Genomic DNA, 22,166 nt, shown 5'->3' with positions numbered 1-22,166 from the left:
TCACCCCAGCTGTGTGTCCAAAGGGACACTTGTGTGGCTGAACTCCTCGGAGCCTTGCATGCACAGCACAGAGCCAGGGGTGTTTGCAAACAGACCCCAATTTCTCCATGTCCCCATGGCTAGGACTGCTGGGGCTGTTAGAGGCACCAGGTAAAAGCTCTCACATGGTTATTTGTGAGGCAGATGGCTGCATACAGCAGAGCATATCTCAGAATCCACCACATCCGCTCAGTAATGCATTTTCCAGTGCCAAAAGATAGGCACCTTGTGTTGGAGATTAGAGCAGGACCTTCAGTCTGCTGTTGCCAGCATCTGCAGGCAGAGATCGGGGACGAGGCTGACCCCCAGAGCTAATGCTGATTATTCTCAGTCACTCAGTTATTCCCTGTTTCTTTTTGGTGGTTCTTTTGATGATTCTCAATTTAATTTACCCTGCCTTTTTGTTTTGTTTTGTTTTGTTTTCCTGGTTTGGTTTTTGCTGTAATCCAGAACAGCAGCCTGCTTCAGAGAAGGTGCTCCAGAATTTATGGCAAGTCATATCTGATCTGTGTAGGAATTCCATGTTCAGTTTTCTATGTTTTTAGCTTGGAACATTGTGCAACGCGCCTGAAAATCTTTCTTTACCGGTCTGTTGATTTCGATTAATGAACCCACATACACCTAGTGATGTTTTATTATCACTCACCTATCATATGGTGTTATAGCAGCTGGTAATTTTTGTGCCTTGACTGCATTTTCTTTTCTGCTTGATAGAAAACAGAGTTGCTCCAAGCATATGATAATGCTGAATGGGGGGATCCCAACTTCTGACCCATAGCTAATATCCTGCAAGTCACATGGAGCTACCAGGGATTCTTGAGCTGGAGCTCGAAATGCCTGTGTTATCAGCAAATAAACACCATTAATTGCTTCTAATATGACATGCAGTGGTTAAATTACAAGATCCTTATTAATATGTGTGTATATCAACCTTTCAGTGTGGATGAGGGGGAGTATGAAGTGGTAAAATTATTTAAAATTAGTAGGGAGTATTTACAGGAAGACATAAAGAACTGTCAGTTGAGGAAAGCAGAATTTTATGTTCTTGTTCTGGATGACCTTGCTCCAAGGACAAATCAGAGCTTTATGAAATGAAGCTGCAGATGGCTAGTCTCAACTCTGTAATAATGAAATGACACAAGAAAAAAATGAGACATCTAACAGTTTGTAAATACAATCTGAATGGAAAGGGAGAAAAGGGATATTTAAGGGGGAGACTGAGTTGACTTGGTTACAACAGTTCAGCTTCAGGTGTTTTAATAATAATTTCCATCTAAAAACATAATGGAATTGCTCCTTGTTCCCCATACTCAAGGTCACCTTAACACATTTTTCATTTTTAACATGTCAATATCTTGGTTTTAAAAATTTGATCAGGAGAACTACCTAGTCACAGCCTTCCTTGTATCCATTATTTTAGCATATTATTGATTACTGCCTTTTGTTTTGTCAGTTACGGTGATTTTTGACACCTGATTTTTGACACGTGGCAGAGGATCTGATGAAACCCTTTTTAGGTGCTGAACTAGTTTCATGTGTTAGGAAAGAGTAAGGGTGTGAGAAGTTTAATACTGAAAAAGTGATGTGATACTTTGTGCCAGAACTTGCTTTGTTTGTGCAGTTACATGAGAAATCAGGAGTAATTATGCTGGGTTTTGCACATGGGGAGGTTTTCATGCAAAGGGCTTCTCAGAAGCCCTCAGAGAGCCAGCTACTACTGAAAGTGAAGAAGACTTGGGCATCTGCCTCTGCAAATTGATCCTTTGCATGGCAAGGAAAAAGAAATTAATGGAAATGTTAACTTGGAGAAAGCAGGGGATTTTCAAAATCTCAGTGATCCAGACCACGTCACTGCAATTCACAGAGCTTTTCAGAAATAGGCAGGTAGAGAACTGATTTATCCCATTAGCTCAAGATTTTCTGACTTTCACTTTGCTGGTGTGAAGTCTTCTGTATTTCTTTTATCAGATCTCTCTGCTTTCCCTAATACATAAATTTACCAGCCAGTCATTGCCCTCCCCTGCAGCAGCTTCTGCTGGGTGTTGAGCTCACTTGACTCCTTTGGAATCTCATTGACACCTCTGAGAGCATGACTTGACATAACACAAGGATTGCTCGAGTCAAACCACTTTATAAGACACAAGATATTGTAGTTTGTCATCACAGCTAGCACAACCTTGCAGAGACAGGCAGGACTACCGGCTGAAATTAGGTGAGATAAGTACAGTTTTAGATTATCTCATTCAATTTATAGGCAAGCTGCCCTCCATGGGAACAAGAGCGTGGTGTCAAGGGTTGGAGAATCATGGCAGCTGTACAACCCAATATCAATATATGTTCTGTGCAGAGAATTCAGTTTTGGGTTGTGACTATGTGTTATACAGAGAGGTTTGCCTTGCATTCGGGATGGTGGATCAAAGGCTACACTCACCCATGGCCTGGGAGTTTATCTGGGCCAAAGGAGCTACTTTCAAGGGAGCTGCTGTTGCTGGAATCTTGATCACACCTCTCTACAAGCACTGCAGTCCCTGGAAGGTTGTGTCTGTCTGTTACACACCAGCTCCTCCATTCTCAAGCTCTTATCTGCTCCCGAAGCTGTTTCCCATTATCCTTATTACTAGATTGATAACACCAATGATTTCCACATGCCTGCTAAAGGATGGGTTTTTTTGTCTAAGAGAAAAATCCCATTGCAATTATTCATTCTGGATTTTCTGTCTTTTGGTTGCTCTGGTTGCTGTTGCTCTTTAAGGTCATGTTTTGATGGATGAAACCAACTCTGACAATATTGGTAAAGTCTTTGCACAACAGCTTTATCTAATTTAATTAATTTTTTTTAGGAGAGGAAGTTGAGTCAGTTTCCATCATATTAGAATTTTGAGTCCATTTTAAAAGCACTTTGGATACTTTGATGGAATTTTGTTTTGTTTTGAACTGCATGAAGTATAAGAACAACTACAGGGAAATTGGTGTTTCAACTGCTTTGCTTGAAGGCAGGAGGAAGATCCTGATAAAATTGCTAGCCAGGTGTGGTGATCTTGTCACTGCTCCTAGCAAGGAAGGAGGACTGCCTTTCAAGGAAACTGTACATGCTCATGCTGTATGAAAAGAACAAAAATCTTGGAAGATTGTTTTTTAACCAAACCATATACCCACGGATCACTTACAGTCTTCAAACAAAGCCTTTTCCTGACTGACAGCCCCCAAGATAAGCTTAGAAACTTGAGTCTGGCAGTATTTCACATGCTTGTGTATCAAGTAAATGGTTGAAAGATGGGTAAAAAAAGCCCAGATCCACCAAACTGCACAGTTTGTTTTATCAATGTTCATACATTGTGCTAAAGCAAACACGCAAACAAACAGAAAGCTTTGGAGCATTTCTGAACTGAAAGGCTGTTTTATCTTGAAGAGCATCTCTGAATTGTGAGCAGAATGGAGGGGAAAAAAAGGCAGAAAACTTTCAAAGAGCACATGGAGAGTTTTGTTAATGGCAAGGAGCAGAGGCAAGAAGCACAGGTAGCCCCAGAGTTCTGCATGGAGCAAATGACAGCGGCATCTCACAGACATCACACTCTTAGGAGGCTGCCATGATCCTTTTGACAAACTGACCCTGGATTTTGTTTGCTTTATTTGTATGCATAGGTCACTATCTTAGTATCTAAGTGCATTAACAGCTGTGAAGGCCATGAGCCTTCTTTGGAAAGGTGGCATCAAGGTTTCCTGTGGCTATGCACAAAGTCCCCACACACCAGGAGTCTACTTGTGGCTTCTCTGTCATTCTAAGTCATGAAACTTAAAACCATGAATTTGGGCGAGACAGCTTTAATACTGCTGGTGTTTAATTGCTTAGTCTGTAGTATTTGCACTGTGGTTGTGCCTGGGGTCTCAGTCCTGGGCTTCATAATGAAGCGTTGCCCAAGCTTGAAGTCCCCACCAAAGAGATGCAGCACAGCTCCTGGATGAAAGAGGGGCAGGTGGAAGTGCAGAGAAATGCAGGGACATTCCTTTGAAACTAGTATTTGCATTTTCTCAGCAGAGTACAGAACTCCCTGTTTGTAACAGATGTTCTAAAAATACAGAACAAAACTTGGTTTGTGAAACTTCACCCCACCCCAGGGAATAGCTGTCCCTGCCACGAGCACGGATTGCCCACGGGTCCCCAGCCCAGGAGCCAGGGCCTTAGAGCAGGTCAGGAGTGGCTCTGCTCAAGTCCTGTAGCCATGGTTTTCTGGTTGCTTCTTGTGTTTCTTATTTACTATCTGATATCATGATATTTGCTTCAAACTAATTTACCTTTGGTTGCCAGAAAAACCCAAACCTGGTGGAAAAAGCAGTTTGTCCCATTCATGTACATGGAGCAAACATCCACCCTGGGTGCCCCATTTTCTTAAGTCTTTTGTTTTTATGCTGTGGCCCATCTCAACAGCCCTTCTGGTTTAAGCTCTGAAATCACTGGATTCAGCTGGATGCCCCATTGGAAGTAGAGGGATTATTTCTCAAATTAGCAGCATCTTTTGAAATGGAATAAACTTTTAAAATTCAGCTACTAGAGGTATTTTAAATGAGCCCTTTTTCTGTTCCTCCACTACTGCTAATGCTTTCAGTTAGGAAGTGCAGCTCTTCCCCAACTCTGCAAATATCTACTGAAATTTGCAGTGCTGCTTGCTTCTCTCTCAGTAACCTTGCTGTGACCTGGTTATCTATTAGAACCACAAAGAATTCAGTCTCTAATTAGTCCATCTGTTAACTATTCAAATTCATGACTTAGTTTTATTGTCTGAGCCTTTAACATAATGCTGAATGGTCTCACCTGGCAGCTTATTTCTTATAAAGCAAATGTGCCTTTCAGAGAGCCATTTTGGTGCAGATAACTGTCTCTTCAGCATTGGACAAATGAGACTGTCTAGCAGCCTGCAGTCCCCTTCCTGCCCTCACTGAAAAAAATTGTACATCTCCAGTAGCTCTGGGCTTAAGTCAATACAGTTTAACATGTACAATTTTTTTGTTATATTCTTTGGAGTTACACCATAAGAGCAGATGGGAAAGTTAATAATGACAAATGAGTTTACTCATTTTCACATAGTATTTTCACATAGTCCTAAAAACAATGAATGCTCTTTATTAAAGATTAGAGGTTTTTTTACATACTTACCAAAGAGTGATTACAGCTCTGATTCAGCTCCTCAGAAAGTCTTGCTTTTAAATTCTTTTTTGGACTGTTTGTTAATGAGGATTCAAAGGAATTAGGGGCCATAAATTTACTCATTCTTGCTTAAGTGAAGCCACAAAGTGATTACTGGATATATCACTAAGTATTAAGGACTGAAGTTTATCAGCCACATTCACACAGAACTGTTCATCTCCACACTTATTTGCTGCAGCTGTGCAATTTCTGCATAGTCAAACGATGGGGCTTGAGCTTGTCAGTGGAATTTTGGAAGGATGTAGATTAATAAATGTCCATGGCAGGGCTCAGTGGCACTGTGTGCACACTTTCCATCCAGCAGTGCCTCAGTGGCTGTTGGAGCAGCCCTGGCTGGCCCCAGCTGGGTGCGGTGAGCGCGGATTTGCCACGGAGCCCAGTGGGGCGGCCAAGGGCACTGGTGCCACTGGTGCCACTGGTGCCAATGGTGTCACTGGTGCCACTGGTGCCACTGGTGTCACTGGTGTCACTGAGGGAGCCATGGCCTTCACAGAGGCACTCAGTGCCTCAACACTGACAGGAGCATTGCACCTTCCTGCAAGCCTGGGGACCGACTCTTTTCTGCCTGCTGTTGGAACTAGTGCATGAGACTAAGTCAGAACTGTGAGGTTTTCCCCAAGGCCTTTCTGAGGAGAAATTTTCCCATTGGGGAGCCTGGGGAGTGCTGCAGGAGCTCTGGACCTGCTGTGACACTTTGCCTGGCAACAGGAACACGTACTCAAACTCACTCTCCAGTTCCAGGTCTGTGTGGTGTGCCATTTAGTTAGGGATTCTGCTCATTTTAATATGACTTTTGAGAGGGGAAAACAGAGAAAAAAACATGATATCTACATACAATTTTTTTTTTTTTTTCTAAGTCAAAGAGTCAGAACCTCCCATAGCTCTCTCCACCCTCCAGTGTAAGGCACAGCTCAGCCACACAGACCCTTGGGTGGGAACATCCACTCCAACATTCCCAGCTTTGGCAGCAGAATCCTCCTCTCTTTGCTGTCTTAGTGGATTTATAATGGGATAAAACCAAACTACAGACGAGTTAAGATTGTGGCTGCTTTGGCTTGGTTTTACTAGGAGAAGGAAAGTGATTTTTCTTGGGAAGTGATGAAAAGGAAAAATGTTTAAAGTTCATTAACCTTTGGTACAGATTGCAGTGTCCTTTAGACTACACCATAGCTATTCTTAGTCATGACGTGCGAGTGGTTATTTTTTATTGTACAGGAATACAGTAGTTCCCACTAGTGGTGAAAAGAGAGAATTTTTTTTTCCTTTTCCTTTCTGTTTTTCTTTTTTGTCTTAACCTTAACGTGAACTTGTACAAGTCAGGATTTCTAACTCACTCTTTGGCTTCTCAGCTATGCTATTTTGTCCTAATTTCCCCAAAAGCAAACTGCATATCTCGAGATTGTTTCTTTACTGGCTAATTAAGTGTTATACAACTTTGCTCTGAAAAACTCAGCAACCCATTCAGTGTATTTGCAAATGAACTTTGCTGATTGTCATTATTGCTATAGGGTGCCTGCAGAAAATCCCATATAATTAAGCAGTTGTACCGCCACAGCACAAGAGCTGCAATTAGTAATGTGATTTACACTTCTTTACCATTAATAATATGGAAACATCAACATTATTTTCTTGATGATGTTTAGGAGAAATAAGAATGAGGTGGACATGATTAGGAAAAGAGACTTTTATGTTATGACTTGTTAATGCAATAGCCCAGAGCAAGACATCAGAATGATTGTCCTTGCACTAAAACTCCTTTGCTTCAGTAAGCACAGACCCTCTGTGCACCACAAGACAAGTTTGGAGGAAATTGGATAGATGGCAGGGATTTTGATGGTATGAACATTTCAGCGTCTTTCATGTGCAGAGTACACAAACTGAATCTCTCCACTTTCAAATATTCCCCCAGAGGCAATCTGCATTATTCAAAGCTTAACTGTGGTTGCAGAATCCTGTCTCACATGAAAGCAGACTGCCAGCTTAAAATGAACTTTCATATTTACATCTGTAGTAAATCATATTTACTTTTTCATCCCCTCCTCTTTTTCCATGGGAGAGATGGAGTCAAATGGGTAGGAGGGAAGGGGGAGGAGGAGAGATGTCCAGCAGAATTGTAAGCAAAGCACCAGTAATAAAATCTAGTCTTACGAGACTGCCCATGAATAGGAATGATAATGAGAGCAGTGATGAGCTGCAGGTTTGTGTCTTTTAGCAAATTATCTAGCAGGCATTTACATTTCATCAATTGTGCTTTTGCATAATAGACCAAAGTGCTACAACAAAAGGAGGCACCATAAAAATGAGTAATTTCAGTGACCTTCTTGGTAATCCCTCTTAGAAAGAATGTCTTGGAAGGAGTTGGATGATTCCTCATGGTGAAGCCTCTGTGGAAAGGTGCCCCAGGCTCAAGGAGCTTTCCTGGTGACAAATGCCTTTCAAGGCTTCCTTCTGGCCCCTCTGAAACATGGCTCGTATCCTGTTTTCTCCATCTGAGCATGCTTCTAATTGTCAGATGTCAGAAAGCAACAACCATTTTCTTCTTGCTTATCTCCTGATAACATTGATTCTCAAACAAAGGATGTGGGCTTCCAGTCTGAAAACAAAGGAAGCATGGCCCAGCTAAGGATGCTGGATATAATATACATACTTCTCCCTTCCAATAATAACAATACATCATAAATAATGTAGAAGCTGGATGTGAAAACAGAGAACGGGGAATGAGCTGGTGTTGCTGTTCCTGGGTACAGCACTCACAGGATCTTGTCCTTAGCAAGGCCTTGACTTCTTCCCTCATTTTCTCTTGTATTTCCCTGAATACCTCTGAATACCTGCTAGCTCCTAAGATGTTTAGAATTCAGTATTTTTTAAATTCTTTTTCCATTTTGGGTTGTGTCTTCATCATGTTCTGGTGAATTATTTTTCTCTCCTCCCCATCATACTCTTTCTTTGGAGGCAAAAGCTCAGCTGTCAAAGTCAATTTGGATCTTTCACTGAGGACTTAGAAAGAGGCTGGTTTGTGCCAGGCAGGAGCAGGGCTCACTGCATTTATTACTGATTTGTGCCTAGGCATGACCTGACCCTGCATTTTTGTATGTTCTTCTCTCCTTTCACAGTGACCTCTTCTTGTTCATCTGATCTTGAAACCCACAAGAACCACTTTAATCCCAGGCCCACATCTTCCTTATCTCTCTGGATCCTGGATCTGATGGCACCCTTTCTATTCCTTTGCCTTTAGTTTACTCTTTCCCTGTAGGTTTTTCCTCGACATTCACATGCTAAATCCTACCCTGATTCAACTTTCCTTTCCTTCTGTCTTTCAGTATAACAGTTGGAGAAGTTGTGAGAGATGTGATGCTTTACTCCCACCCCTTCTGCCAGCCAGGCAGCCCTGTGTCTGCAGCTCTGGTAGTGAATGGGTCCTCATGGCCTTGGGCAACACACAAGGAATTTTGGTTTAACCTTTAGCTTCTCTCACTTCTTCTTGTGCTGATCCTTAGAAATCAGAGCACTCCCCCACCTCTCACTGTCCCCGCTGGAGCACACAAGGCCATGTGAGTCCATGAGGTGCTTTGGCCTTGGGACAGCTGAAAACTGAAGAGAGGGCATCAGTAGAGAGGATAAGGGCTTCTGTTGTTACCTCCCTGATGAGATTAATTTCCTTTTTTTCTCTTTGCTGGCAGGATCAAAGCCCTGGCATCGTTGCCAGGTTGCAGGAGCCGGGCTCCATCCCGAGCGGCGGCTCCGTGCCGGCACCGGCCACGGTCAATGGGTACACGATGAGGAACCATCTCCTGAAGCAGCAGATCATGAAACGGCAGCTGATGCAGGTACAGGGGGAATGGCCCTGTGGGCTGCTGTGCTCTCACCTCACTGGGAGGGACAGGACTAACTGGAATGAGGAAATCATCAGTCAGCAAACGCTAAGGGTGACTCTGGAATTGCTAGGCTGAGTCACACTAGGCTGTGGTGAGTCTAGCAAGAAGCCAAGAGAGGCCAAGGCCAAGTGCTGCTCTGCCAGAGCTGAGTGCAGATCTGCCCCCTCATATACAAGGGAAGGGTTTGGTCACCTCCATATCCCTGATGTCATTTTTGGTCAGCCACAGATTTGGGAAGGAAAATGCAGAGAAGGGAGGCTTGGAAAGTGAATCAGCCCCAGAGAGATGTTCTCCATGCTTGCCTTTCTCTCTGGTTCCCTGGGGATTTAGCAGAGCAGATGTTTGTCCAGGACTTGACTGGTCTCTCCAGCAACAGAAGCCCCTGTAGGAGGTTTGCCACAGGCTGTGTGAGGAAGCTGGGATGGGGAAATCCCACACATTAATTGGGTCTGACCACGTGCCTCTGAATGTGCTACTGGATTTGGGTCAAGGAGGCTCATTTCTGTGGATGGGAAATGAGATGAGAAGTAGCTCAAAAACCCTCAATGAAGTCCTGAGCTACTCCTTGATCAGACTCCCTTTCAAACCCAACTCTACTTCCCTGCCATCACTTGGCTTTAACTTTTTCTGGGCCTCTCTAAGACAGGGGGAGCTCCACCATCCCCAGAGACCTCCCCAGGTCACAGCTGCTGCCCACAGCAGGGATGTGAGTGCAGTGCTGGCTTCTGGGGCTGAATGGTGGGAGACTCAAATCAGTCACCTGGACTAGCCCAGCAATGCCTTGCTCAGGGAGCACCTGCTGTGGATCCCTGGCTCCTGTGTTCTGGTTACAAGTGGCAAAAAGCACTCAAGGGGATGGTGCACCTGGGCAGAGCTTCCAGCAGCAGCACACTTGACTCATAAGCTGGTGAACACAGGAGTCTCCATGTTTGTCCAGCTCCCCTTTGGCTGCCTGCACAGCATCTGCTGAAGGTTGCAGTTCCCAGTGCTGGGCTGGCGTCAGGACACCTCTGCAAAAAGGGGAATGTGAGAAATTAAAATTCACTCTGTCTGGGTTGAGTCTTATCAGAGGAGGGGGGTAAAGAGTGTATGGGAGAGGTTGTTAATGACAGTGGCTACACTTCAAGTGTCTGCTGCTTTTTTGGTTGTCAAGAGACTTCAACTTCACTATTACTCCTCTTGTTTTCCAGGAAAAGCAGAGACAAAACATGCTGGGAGTAACATCTGAACAGAGGAGTTTGTTTGCAGCCCAGCAGATAAACCAGTTTCAAGGTAAGGAAGGAAATTACCAGAAAATAAGACCTGGTATCTGGTTAAATAGAGACACTTAATGATTCTCTGCCCCAAATTAAAAGTATTTTGCATTTTATCACATATTGTGAGATTTCCATTTCTTTATGGCTCCATAGAACTCTGTTACAAAGAACACAAAGAGAAGCCCCCATGACATGAAAGAAAGAGCAGCAGTTTTTAAGGCTTTAGCCATGTTTCCAGGGTGAATCCATGCTCACCAGCTAACGTGTCTCTTTGTCCACAGCCGTGCAGCAGCCCATCCCTGCTGACTGCAACCAGGTGCTTCCCGCTCCTCCGCCCAACCACCGCATGCTGCCGTCAAACCCAGCCATGCTCCAGAGCACCCTGGGCTCTGGCATGGCCTCAGCCCCCGCCAGCCAGAGCAGTGGGACCATGGTGATGATGCCACACAACCCTGGCAAGCAGCAGGGGATTTTCCCACCTAATTCTGACTTTAACATCCCGCTGCGGCCCAGCCAGAACTCGCTAGGCATGAACTCGGGGTGCCAAACTGGTCACAGCCACTCCTCTGTGAGGCCGGGAATGCCCATGGGAGGCTTCAGTTCTGGCTCCTTAGCAAATCACTCTGCAACACAGCAGCACCTGAGGCAGCCGAGCATGCCAAGAATCCCCAACGTCTACCCCAACTCATCAGCCCAGATGTGGACACCCACTACTGTGCCAAGAATGCCAAATCAAAGCCAAATGGATACCAGCATGCAGCAGTTTTCTGGGAACACAGTGTTCTCCAAACAGGGCGTGAGGCCGAGCACACCGGGGCAGGCGTTCTCCCAGCAGGCTGTGGTGCCGCCAAACCAGATCGCTCCTGGCATCCAGGTCAGGCAGATGCAGAAACTGAGCATGGGACAGTCTGGCCAGGGCTTGAGCTCAATGAGTAATCAGAACTTGAGACACAATTTAACCAGGGGACCGTTGCCAGCTATGAATGTTATGAAATCGTTGCCCCAAGGAGTGTCCAGTTTTAACCACCTCAATCCTGCCCCGGGGCTGGGCCCGCCCAGCTACCCCTCCACGGGCCAGCCCGACGCCTTCAGCAGGATGAGCAGCGCTGCTGAGCTGCCCCAGTACGACTTTGTGTCCCAGCACAGCAATTCCATCATGCCTGCCAACTGCAGCGACACCGACTTCCTCGACTCCCTCATGAAGAACAGCAGCAGCAGCAACGACGAGGAGTGGTTGAACAATCTGACAATGATAGATGACATTTTGGGACAGCATGCTCAAAGCTCTGGACACGTTTAGCTCGGAGAGAAGCAGCCTCGTTGTAAATAACACACGTATGGCTTTGAGCAGAACAGACAACCCATGAAAGCCACTGCCTCGTTCAATACAGAGGAAATGGACTCAGCCAATTCTTTGCTTGCATCAAAGTTTAATATTGGCAGTTTTTCAGATGACTGTATATATTTGAATATTTTGTAAATTATGTTTTCCTAAACCTTAAATGTAGAAGTATTTATACTTCTTTGCTGGACTCTTTGTAAATAAATCTATAGCATAACTTCTGGTTTTATTATAGGGATTTCATTATACCTTGTTATAAATATGCAAATAATATTGTTAGTTTCAGTAATACTGTGTATTACAGCATAAAATACTTATGTTTTTGACATAACTTAACACATGATCTAGGGGTGTAATTGCAACCAGACTAAGCAGAAATCAAATGTGGCATTTATTCTCCCATATCAAGAGGAAAGATTGAAAAGTTGCATTAAAAAAAAGTAAAAACCCTAAAGGGAGCTGCTGATTCCCTCATCACTTGGTCTTGTAGACCAAGCCTGGTACACAGGTCCCATCCAGGCACCCAGTGCATTCAGGCATCTGCTTGCAGAGATGCATTTGCCAGATCCTGGGCATGTTCTCAGCTTGACACACGCCAGTGGGTCACTGTCCTGCAGGGAGTGTGTGCTGGTGCCCTTCAGTGCTGGGGCTGTGTGCCTGGGGTCGCAGGCTCAGCGTGGTGTGGCCCATGGTGGCCAGCCTGGACAGGAGGTGCTGGGCAGGCACTGCCCAGTTCCAGCCACTGAACCCCTCAGCAAAAAGGTAGCTCTGGTTTGTGCACCTCTACCATGTATATTTGTAGTGTACAGGTGATTTGTTCCTGGTTTTAAGGCTTTTCATAATTTCTGTTTTAATGTAAGACTTTTTTCAGGGGAAAAGTCTACAAACATTAATAGTTAATTTTTGATGTTTTTTCTGTCAGCTACTATTGTCCTCTGTATATTTAAGAGTCTGTTTATAAAAGATTCGCTGTACTGTAAACTTCTTAAAATGTTCATACTTTGTGTAATCATATTTTAATAGTCACGTCATACTTCGCAATACATTTGTAATATAATGTCAGCTTCAAGCACAGAATGTTTTTTTCTTCATACCATAATAAACTGCCAGGGGAAAATTGCATATCTTTATGTGCTCATTTTTCAGCTACAGTGTTTTGTACCTGCAGATATTTGAATTAATTTGATTTGTCCAGGATGCTACAACGTCAATCTAATAACATCTACAAATGCATGTGTGCTGCTGGTAGGAGCACTGGGCCAGACAGAGAGTTTAAGCAGGCTTTAATTTTATTTTAAGGTGGGAGTGCTGAGGTCCACTGTCCTTTTCAAGTATAATTATAAGTGAATGTGAAATTAATCTCTGTTGGGTATTTTTTTAACATAGCACCATGTTTATTTAAGTGACAGTTCTTGTGTGTAAATGCCAAGTGTGAGGCAGTGAGAAGGGGACCTTGCTCGTTCTGTGACACCTGCAAGGGCAGTGGTCAGTACAGAATGTTCTCCTTTGACATAGAAATTGTCTTATGGGAGAGCTGGTGCCTGTCCTGGGGGAGGCCGGGCTGAGAGGAGGGGTAGGAAAGAACAGGAAAACTTCAGCAATGTTAAATAAATGCACAAATAGAATCTGGAGCTAAAATTGCCTCCATTGAACTGAGCCAGGCTCCCCAGCTTCCTGGTGGAGATGTGTTGTTGCTGCCCTTTGTCAGAGGCACACTGTGGGCACTGAAAGCCTGAGGAAATCTCCTGGGGGGATTCCTTGCTGGAGGGAGGGGCTTGGCAAGGACACATTCCTGTCCTGAGTGGGTCCTTCCAGGAGCCTGTTCTCCAGAGCCAAAGGGCAGAAAACAGCTCCTGAAGTCAAAAATTAGAGGGAACAGTCAGGGTTTGAAGCAGCCAGGCACATGCCCTGCTGCTGGTGCACAGAAGATCCTTGTGGCTTCCTGATGGCAAAGGCAGATCCCACAGAGCCAGAGGTTCTGAGGGGAATGATCCCTAACCAGCTTCATCTCCAGTTTGACGTGTACTTGTGTGAAACCAGGGTGAGGACAAAAAAATCCAGTTTTTCCAGCAAAAGAAACCAAAGCATTGCCTAAACTATGCTGTAGAACTCAGCAAGTGTCTGAGTAAGGCAGAAATGCTGACTTGCCTCTGGACAGCAGAGAGGGGGAGAAATGCCCATGGGTGAGTCTGTGGTGAGGACAAAGGTGAGTTTGTTTGGCTGTGAAAACTGGCACCATTTCAGCAGCTTTTCTGTCGTGAGCTGTATCCTGCCAGGGCACAGGGAGCTTCAGGGAGTGGCAGGTCTGACACAGGTCTGGGATCCAGAGGCACTCGAGCCCTCCAGGCTGGCAGCACAGCAGCCACTGATGGCAGAGAAGGCTCCTGCCCGCATGGTCCTCTTGGGAATATAAATAAAAACAGCAAAAATGTCCCCTTTTCGTTCTTCATTTTGTTTGTGTCAATACACACTTCATCTTTTCAGTTCTGCATGATTTGGGTTACAAACACTGCAGAGAGGATGTCTTCAAAAGCCAACTGTTTCCAACAGAATTTTTGTAAAACAGTTTATCTTGCACCTCTGTTATGTATGCACTTGTTTTTACTCTGGTTTTTTTGTTTACCTTTTCAGCTACTGGAGCTTTTCACCCCTCCATATCCCATTCCTCATGCCTCAAGAGGGAATGATGATCCTTCCTTGCCACAGAGGTGTTGTTGGAAGAAGAACTGGACTAAGTATAATTATTATTGTCTTGCTGGTTGTATTTGTAAGTACTCTTTAGTAAACATGTCTTTTGGGGAGTTGGCACAAAATGACCAATGACCACAATGACCAATGCCCTGCTTGGGTTGCAGCCCAAGCACAAGGCTGCTGCCTCTCCATGGGTCAGCTTGGGCTGCAGCACAGGCACAGGGAACTCAGGGCAAAGGCATGATGACCACAGACAAACATTCCAGCAGCTGGAGTACCAGCACTGCAGTCCTGGCTGGTGTCAGTTCATGTAAATAGTAACTGTTAATGAGTTAACTTTGTCTGTACTTTTGCCTTGCCTTTTCTTCTCTCTGTTTAAAGTGTGAAAATGCTCAAAGTGTAATCCTGCCTTCACTCTGACAGTCTGTGTCATTAAGGCAAATTAGTTACAGCTAGTAAGGGCTAGTGAACTGTAGGACTAAGCATATCTGACAGTCCTGCTGTATTTACTGGACCAGCAGATCACCCCACAAGATGTACATGGACTTACACTGTGAGCCAAATTCTGCCACCATGCAGAGTAAACACACAACAGATCTCCTAAAGCAGTGGTACGGTATGGGATTTATACAAACATAAATAAGAGCAGCATGTGGTGCTCTGGCAGTGCAAACTGAATTTGGATTTCTAAAATAGTTACAAGGAACGAAGTGTCTGACAGCACTCACTGTTGAATGCCATCATTTATTTTCCATCCAAGTTACGTCACCAGACTGCCCTCATAATTATGGCCATGAAAAAACAGAGGCAAGGCAGTAAGCTTTTCCTCTTGGATTCTAAAATAACATCAAATTCCTATAAAGTCCAGAATTTCCAAAGACCTGAGCTCACTGAAAGCCTCTCTCACTGAAAGATTAGTAGCATAGGTAAGCCAGACTTAGTATGGAAAAATTCTCTTTGTGGATTCTATTAATCTAAAGCAGCCCATTTATAACAAAGGCAAAACAGAAAAACACACTCTTTCCTATTAGACAGTAGGAATAGATGTCATGGGAGCTTGGATCAGACAATTTCCCTGGGAAGCATAGCCCTGACTTATGCAGAACCTGAGCCCTGCTGCTCAGAGGCTCTACAGGATTGATTACATGTCTGTCTTAAGAAGCTTTCAACAAAGGAAGCTGCACTGATGTTGAAGTGTAAGGTCAAGCTCTCCTCTTGTGTAGGATGTTGTAAATCAGGAGCTATTCCACTGCCTGCTGCAGGGTAACCCCTGATTTACACCTCTCTGGGAGCAGAGCAAGCACCTGGCAAGAAGCTGGCACCTGTCTCATGGTCCTGCCTGGATGACCTTCATGGTGGGAGGTGGGAGAGGTGCCACAGATGTGCAGGGTGCCCCCAGGAAAGGAGTTGCTCCCTGCTAGTGCTGCAGGGCAGCAGGGACACGGGGAGGAATGAGGCAAGTGGCCACTGCCCTGCTCTGCCTCTCTGCTGCTGCATCTCCACCGGCAGGCAGGTGGCACACGCTCCTGGGGGACACTGGCCCTGGCACATCTGCCCAGGCTGAGCTCGGGGTTTGGTGCTAAACTCCACATTAATGCCTGTTTCCTTCTATTCCCTGGTATAGATAGATATAGATATAAATATAGCTATATAAGGATATATAGAGATAGATAGATAGATAGATAGATAGATAGATAGATAGATAGATAGATAGATAGATAGATAGACAGATAAATAGATTAGATAGATAGATAGATAGATAGATAGATAGATAGATAGATAGATAGATATAGATATAGATTAGCAAATTTTGAAAAATAATAAAAAAGCCGAGAAAAGAGTGAGATGTTTTAAACACCAGTAAGGGTCTCTCCTGGGCAAAGTAAAACAGAAGCACTGGTTGGCAAATGCAGGAGTTCCTGAGAACTTAAGACTGTGCCTGGGCAAGAGGCCTCCTGTGTACAATCCTGCACGAAACCAGGGACAGGCAGGTTATTAAAGCAGTCAGGCTGAAACCACTGGAAGCTGTTTTTAATCACAGCCATGGCTGTGCTATAGATGAGTAATGACTCTCACAATTAAAGGGAAAATATTATGTACATGTTAAGAGAAGTTTTGTAGATGTATTGTTATGTTTGCCCCCCTTTCATTGTTATCAGGGATGGCCTGGCTAGTTGGGGATTTGGGGGGGTCAGCTCATCACTGTGGCAGCACCTGGGCTCCAAGCAGGTGTAAGATGTAAGAAAGTGATCTCCACCCCTGCACAGTGAAGGAGTCGATTGACAAGACTTTGGGAGGGGCTAGAGGTTTAAAGGGCAGAACATCCATTGTGTGGGTAATATGTGGTGGTAGAATCCTTTGCTCCTGTGGCTGTACTATCATCTCTATTCAGTCTTCTGTTGTTTGATAAGGCAATAATAAATTAAACCTTCTAAATTTTTTGAAAGTGAGTATCATTTCTCACAACAGCTGTGTGCTGATTAAAACAGCCCCCTGCCACAGCAGTGATTTGTCCCCACAGCCCAAAGGGCCCATGGCTGAACCCTGCTGCCACTCTCAATGTGTGCCAAAGCCAAAGACCACTGAGAAGCTCCTGAGGTTTGTGCATCTCATTGTTTTTGTCCTTATCAGGGTTTTTGATGCTGCAATTTAATGAATTTAACCAACTTGGCTGGAGAAGAAAAACGAAATGCCCTTTTAAGCTTAAAGTTGGATTTGTATTTAAAAAGGACATTTTAATTGTTCTGGTGTTGCCTTAATCCCTTTTCAAGGAGTGAAAAGATGTGTGCTGACCCTGCTGGGTTCCCTGTCCTGGAGCTGTGCTGTGTTTGATGGATGACTGGGACAGACAAGACCTGGGGCAGCAGCAGGGGTGGTGAGATCGGCCTATTTTCCCCTCTCTGAGGGGAAGCCAGCCCAAAGCTATAAAGTTGTGAAATCTCTTTTTTGTTTTGCTGATATAGAGCTGTGCTTGGCTATCAAGCTGCAGAAACATGCTTTGTTTCAAGTTTACAGACTGTTCCTTGTCAACTCTGCTGGCTTTGTATGGCAGCCAGGGAGAGAATTACCTGGCAGCCCCTTGTTCCTTTCCTCTTCTCAGCCCATAAATTACTATTCTCTCTCACCTATTAGCTGACTGCACTATTTGCCTAAGCAGTTCCCATTAACCCCCTGTTTGAGCCTTACAATCCTTAATAAATATATATGTTTTCCTGTGCTCTTTCAGGATAGTTGATGATGTCCATTAGCAGTGGGGGACCATGAGGCACAAAAGGCTCAAGACTCAAATCCCAAAGATATTTAGGTGCCTAATGAGGCAGGCAGACACCAGTAGGATTTTTCAAGTGTAGTTAAGCAGGACTAGCAGCCACATCTCATGGGCAGTGGGTTGTGTGTTACCACAGGTAGGTCCAGGAGGAAAAGCTGGTTGTTTCTGTATGGCTTGTTGTGAGTCAGGCCCCTTGGTGTCTTAATTTTCCAACCTTAAGAGTCAATTGGCTAATTCTGGCAGGGATAGCATGCAGCCTGGCAGGTAGGCAGTGGAGGATGAGCCATGGATTCCAGTTCTCCTCTGTGCAAGTTCTTTGCTTTACTCAATCCCTGTTCCCACCTCTGTGATGTGGCACACCTGGCCCTGCCACAGGGCTTGGGCTCACACAGAAAACGTGAGAAGGTCACTCTTCTTGGCCAATACTGCTGCCAACAAACTCTTCAAAAGTGCCACCTGTGCATCTTGAGGCAGGTGGAGTCCTACTCCTGCTTTAAACCTGCAGCTCAAACCTGACACCTCCTGAGCTTCTAATGGCTCATTAATGTACCCAAGATGTAGTGAGACACCATCTGCATGCATGCTTGTCCTGGCATGAAATCAGGCAGGGAGACTCTTTTCATCTTCTTGCGCCTAGAAGTCTGATCCCAGAATGATGCTTCCATTTTAATTGTCTGTCAATTGGTAATTTTATTCCTCTTGTCAGCATCCACAACAAGCATGAGAAGTTTTTCCTCTGGCCGTGGCAGTATCTGTAGCTGTAGTAGCTCTTGTCCACATCCTGAAATCATCCTCAAACTTAAACTCTGAGCTATCCTAGAGAGCAAATATATTCTTTTATGTATTTTTGTGTATTTTATGCAAACAGTGAGGCCCTAGTCTCTAGATGCTACTATAAGTCTACTAATAAATAATAGCTCAACACTGAGATTAACACTGCTGCACAGAGACCTGATTTGGTACATTAACTTCTTATTCTTTTCATGCTGTGAATGTAAGCTGTAGCTGGAGATAAAAAGTGCTGTGAAGATTACTGTAAGTGCTCTGATCTTCTGAACCCTGAATGAGGGTCACTGTTGTATAATAAATTGCATTAAAATATAAATGAAAAGAAATCGTGTACAATTTTTCCAGCAAGAATTATTCACTAGAAGCTTCATGGAACAAATGACTGCATTAACTCCAATAAAAGCCATTATTTCTTTCAGGTGGCTGCTTGAAGATTTGCTAATTGTCTGAAGAACCTATATCAGCACCTGATGTGATATTCAGGGCCCCACTTGTCTCAGTGATTTTGCAGAGCTGAGAGAGGGTTTGTTCCACTCATTAGAGCAACCAAAGAAATTCTGCTTCATAATAAAATTATTTTCTCCTATTCACCAGAGTGTAAAGATTTGCCAGGCCAAATGATCCCCAGCAGTATGGCTTTCTCAGTCCCACAGGAATGATCCTTGGTCCCACAGGACTTAAGAGAAAAATTTTCATTGGTTACTGCAGTGAAGGTTCCTGCTAACACCATGAGTGCCAGTTGGTTTTAATCCTGCCTGTAAATGATAATTTTCTCTAACAATGGGAAAGAAAACTGCATTTCAAACCCAGTTTCTCTTCTTCCCACCATGACATATTTAGGCAAACTGACTATGGTGGTGTGTTTTCTTTTTCATTATAAAGATTAATACCCCACAATAACAAGATTAGATCCATTTTGCCTATAAAACATGGTAAAGGAAAATTTGAATTAAACCAGAATCAATAAAGCATGAGCTTTGGAGAACTCAAAGCTCCTTCCAGTTCCTTGAGCTATGCACTGGCAGCCTCTGCTGACAGAGGCTTGAATCCTTCACTAACACCTGATAGAGAAGAATTTCTTCCAAATTATTGGATCAAGTGGGCTTTAGAGAAACAGAAATCAGTAAAGCTCTGGTGAGCAGCAGTGCCTGAAACAGCTTGCCCACCACTGATTGCCTGTGGTGCAGAAGCACTCACTGCTGTTGACAATATGACAGCAAATACTATCATGGAAATCCAACAAAAATATGATCTGATCTGAATAGATGCACTATTCTGAAGAGAAAAGACTTTCAAAATGCTGGTATTTCTGCAGGCTCTCTAGCTGGTCTGTGACCTGGGGACTCTTTGCATTCAGCAACTGCAATCTGCTGTCTGGAGCTTGTCTGAATTTTGAAGCTCCCTCCTCTTTGTTATGGGATGACAGCTGAAAGGGGCTGTGCTGTGTTTTCAAAATTCACAGATATTCCACTGTGAGTAGGAAATGCTGGCTTCCTGTCCTGCCCTATCAGCTGCAGTGACTCTTGAGCTATAAAACAAAGAGTATTTCTGAATGGAGCATGTATTAACTCTGCTGTGACAGCCTGTCTCTGTCACGCTCATTCACATTCTAAAAATGATGCTTAAAATAATTCTTACACGCTGAATTGTGAGTGATTCAGACACTGCTGTAAAAGCTTCAGATGTTAAACCTTCACATGTGTGGACCTTGACAATAGGAGGGGGGTGTTTGGGGGTCCATCTTGCATGGTTTTCTTTTCCCTGATAAAACTGTTTGATGCCAAGATGCTTTTGCTTTTATAAGGTGTTTTAACTTCAACCACTTCACTCCTGCACTTTCAGCTGCCTGATTTGTGTCACTGGAGTTCTTTCAGGATTTGAATGAAACCTCAGCCCTTCACAGAACTTCAGAGCACAGAGCAAAAGCAAAGCACTTAACAGGTATTAGACTAAAGGGTCCTTCTCTTTTACAAGCTATATTTATACATTTAACAGATCATTTTCTGTTGCACTTTGCAGTAGAAGAAAGTGTACTGGAAGCTTACGCTTTTGTGTGCTATTTGCTTTAAGAAGATTTTCTTTTATTTCTCTTAATTTGTAGCATTGTTCTACTAGGATTAATTCCACTAACAGATCAGGTAATTCAGTGGGTATTACTAACTTCAATTTGTTTGGTTCTTCTAATCCAAATACTCCAGTTCTCTAAAAACCTTTATGTACTATGCAAATGAGGTATGGTACATGTGAGAATGAGTTTGCTTTTCTGTGAAATGCAGTTATTTCTCAAATAAAACATACTAACTGCTGCTAATATTTGCATAGGGAATATAAGGGGGGGTGGTTCCTACATAAATACAGGATCAACACATACCTGATACTAATTTTCCTTGTCTCTGAAGACAAGGAGTCAGTGTGTGCCTGGTGGTGACAGCAGATGTGTGTATTTATGTACGTACACACAGACAGGTATAGATTGGATGCATCAGTTGCCAAGTGCCAGGTTTTGGTGACAGCAGTGCTGTGTATGCAAACTCAGGTATCCAAAAGCAAGCTATCATCTGCCTGAAATCACAATAACAAGTATCCAGTCAGTGCTTCTGAAAGTGCTTCCCAAAATACAATTGCTATTTCCAGCCCCTGGGAGTCGCAGGATCCAGAAATACAAGAAACCTCTTATATAACTCACCTTATTGCTATTGTGAGTCAAGCAGAAAGTGCCAGATTTTTTTTTAGGGTGCTTTATGTGTTTTATTTGGTGGCATGTTACTTGATAAAGAAACAATTAGGCTAATTGAGGGGAAAGCTAGGCAGAAATAGGTTAAAGAGGTCTTAAAGTACAGCTTAAAAGAATTAAATCTGGAGGTCTTTATTTAGCAGAGACAAAAATAAACATCAGGTTAGCAAACAAAGAACAATGACAGGAAACAAAGGGTGTAAGTAGCACTGTGCTAGAAAAGCAAAAGAATCTCTGATATACCATATCTTTTCTAATATCTAACTTGTAAAAGGGGGAAAAATGTACACATGTGAACACACAGACACATCTATAGATTTGTGATGTTTAACACTGCATTGTCCTTTCCATTTTATCTGTCACAACAGCAACTGAAAACAGCAACAGGAAATTATTGTGTGGTAAATGGACGTAAATCATCTTTAACTTGACCTGTGGGCTTGATTTAAAGATGCAGATTCCTCACCTCCACTGAGTTTTTTCTCCAGAATAGGAGGAAAATGAGTTAATATTATTATCAGGTATTATTGTGCTCTCAAACTGCAATTTTATATCATCAATCTTATAATACCTTAGTTCCCCCTGGCATCTCAGTTCTACATGTGTATTTATTATTTGCATTACCATAGTGCTACAAGGGCTGGGTGTGTATCAGGGTCAATACTTTTTATACTTTACAAAGTATGAGATTAGAGAACTGAGGAATACAAGCAGGAGAGGCAGCATAATGAACTGTGATCCTCTGTTGTAGACACTACAGGAAAGAGAGGTTTTAAGGAAATTACCAGTAACTTTTGGGCCATTTATACGATCTTTGGAAATAAAAGGCAGCAATGAGAATGCACCAAAGAACATGTTTAAATGTATTACAAGTGGGCTGTGAAAGCTGGCATGGTGAGCTGATTGGAGCTGCATGTCAGCAGGGAATGGAAATGGCAAGTGGACAGGCTGCCAAGGCCTTCCAAAGCA

General features: G+C 43.6%; 1 protein-coding gene across 1 annotated transcript in view; it reads left to right on the top strand.

The window, feature by feature from the left end:
- The window catches only part of MAMLD1 (mastermind like domain containing 1), an 80,975-nt gene extending 68,138 nt beyond the window's left edge, over window positions 1-12,837 (top strand). The window contains exons 3-5 of the mRNA XM_059483233.1: window positions 8,923-9,069; window positions 10,308-10,389; window positions 10,655-12,837. Coding sequence (XP_059339216.1) covers window positions 8,923-9,069; window positions 10,308-10,389; window positions 10,655-11,673 — 1,248 coding nt within the window. The 3' untranslated portion in view covers window positions 11,674-12,837. The remainder of the gene's footprint in view (window positions 1-8,922; window positions 9,070-10,307; window positions 10,390-10,654) is intronic.
- Window positions 12,838-22,166: the final 9,329 nt, after the last annotated feature.

Source organism: Ammospiza nelsoni, chromosome 15 (assembly GCF_027579445.1).
Source record: "Ammospiza nelsoni isolate bAmmNel1 chromosome 15, bAmmNel1.pri, whole genome shotgun sequence".
Classification (NCBI taxonomy): Eukaryota; Metazoa; Chordata; class Aves; order Passeriformes; family Passerellidae; genus Ammospiza; species Ammospiza nelsoni.
The sequence above is the reverse complement of the archived record's forward strand: the minus strand, read 5'-3'. Positions and strand labels throughout refer to the sequence as shown.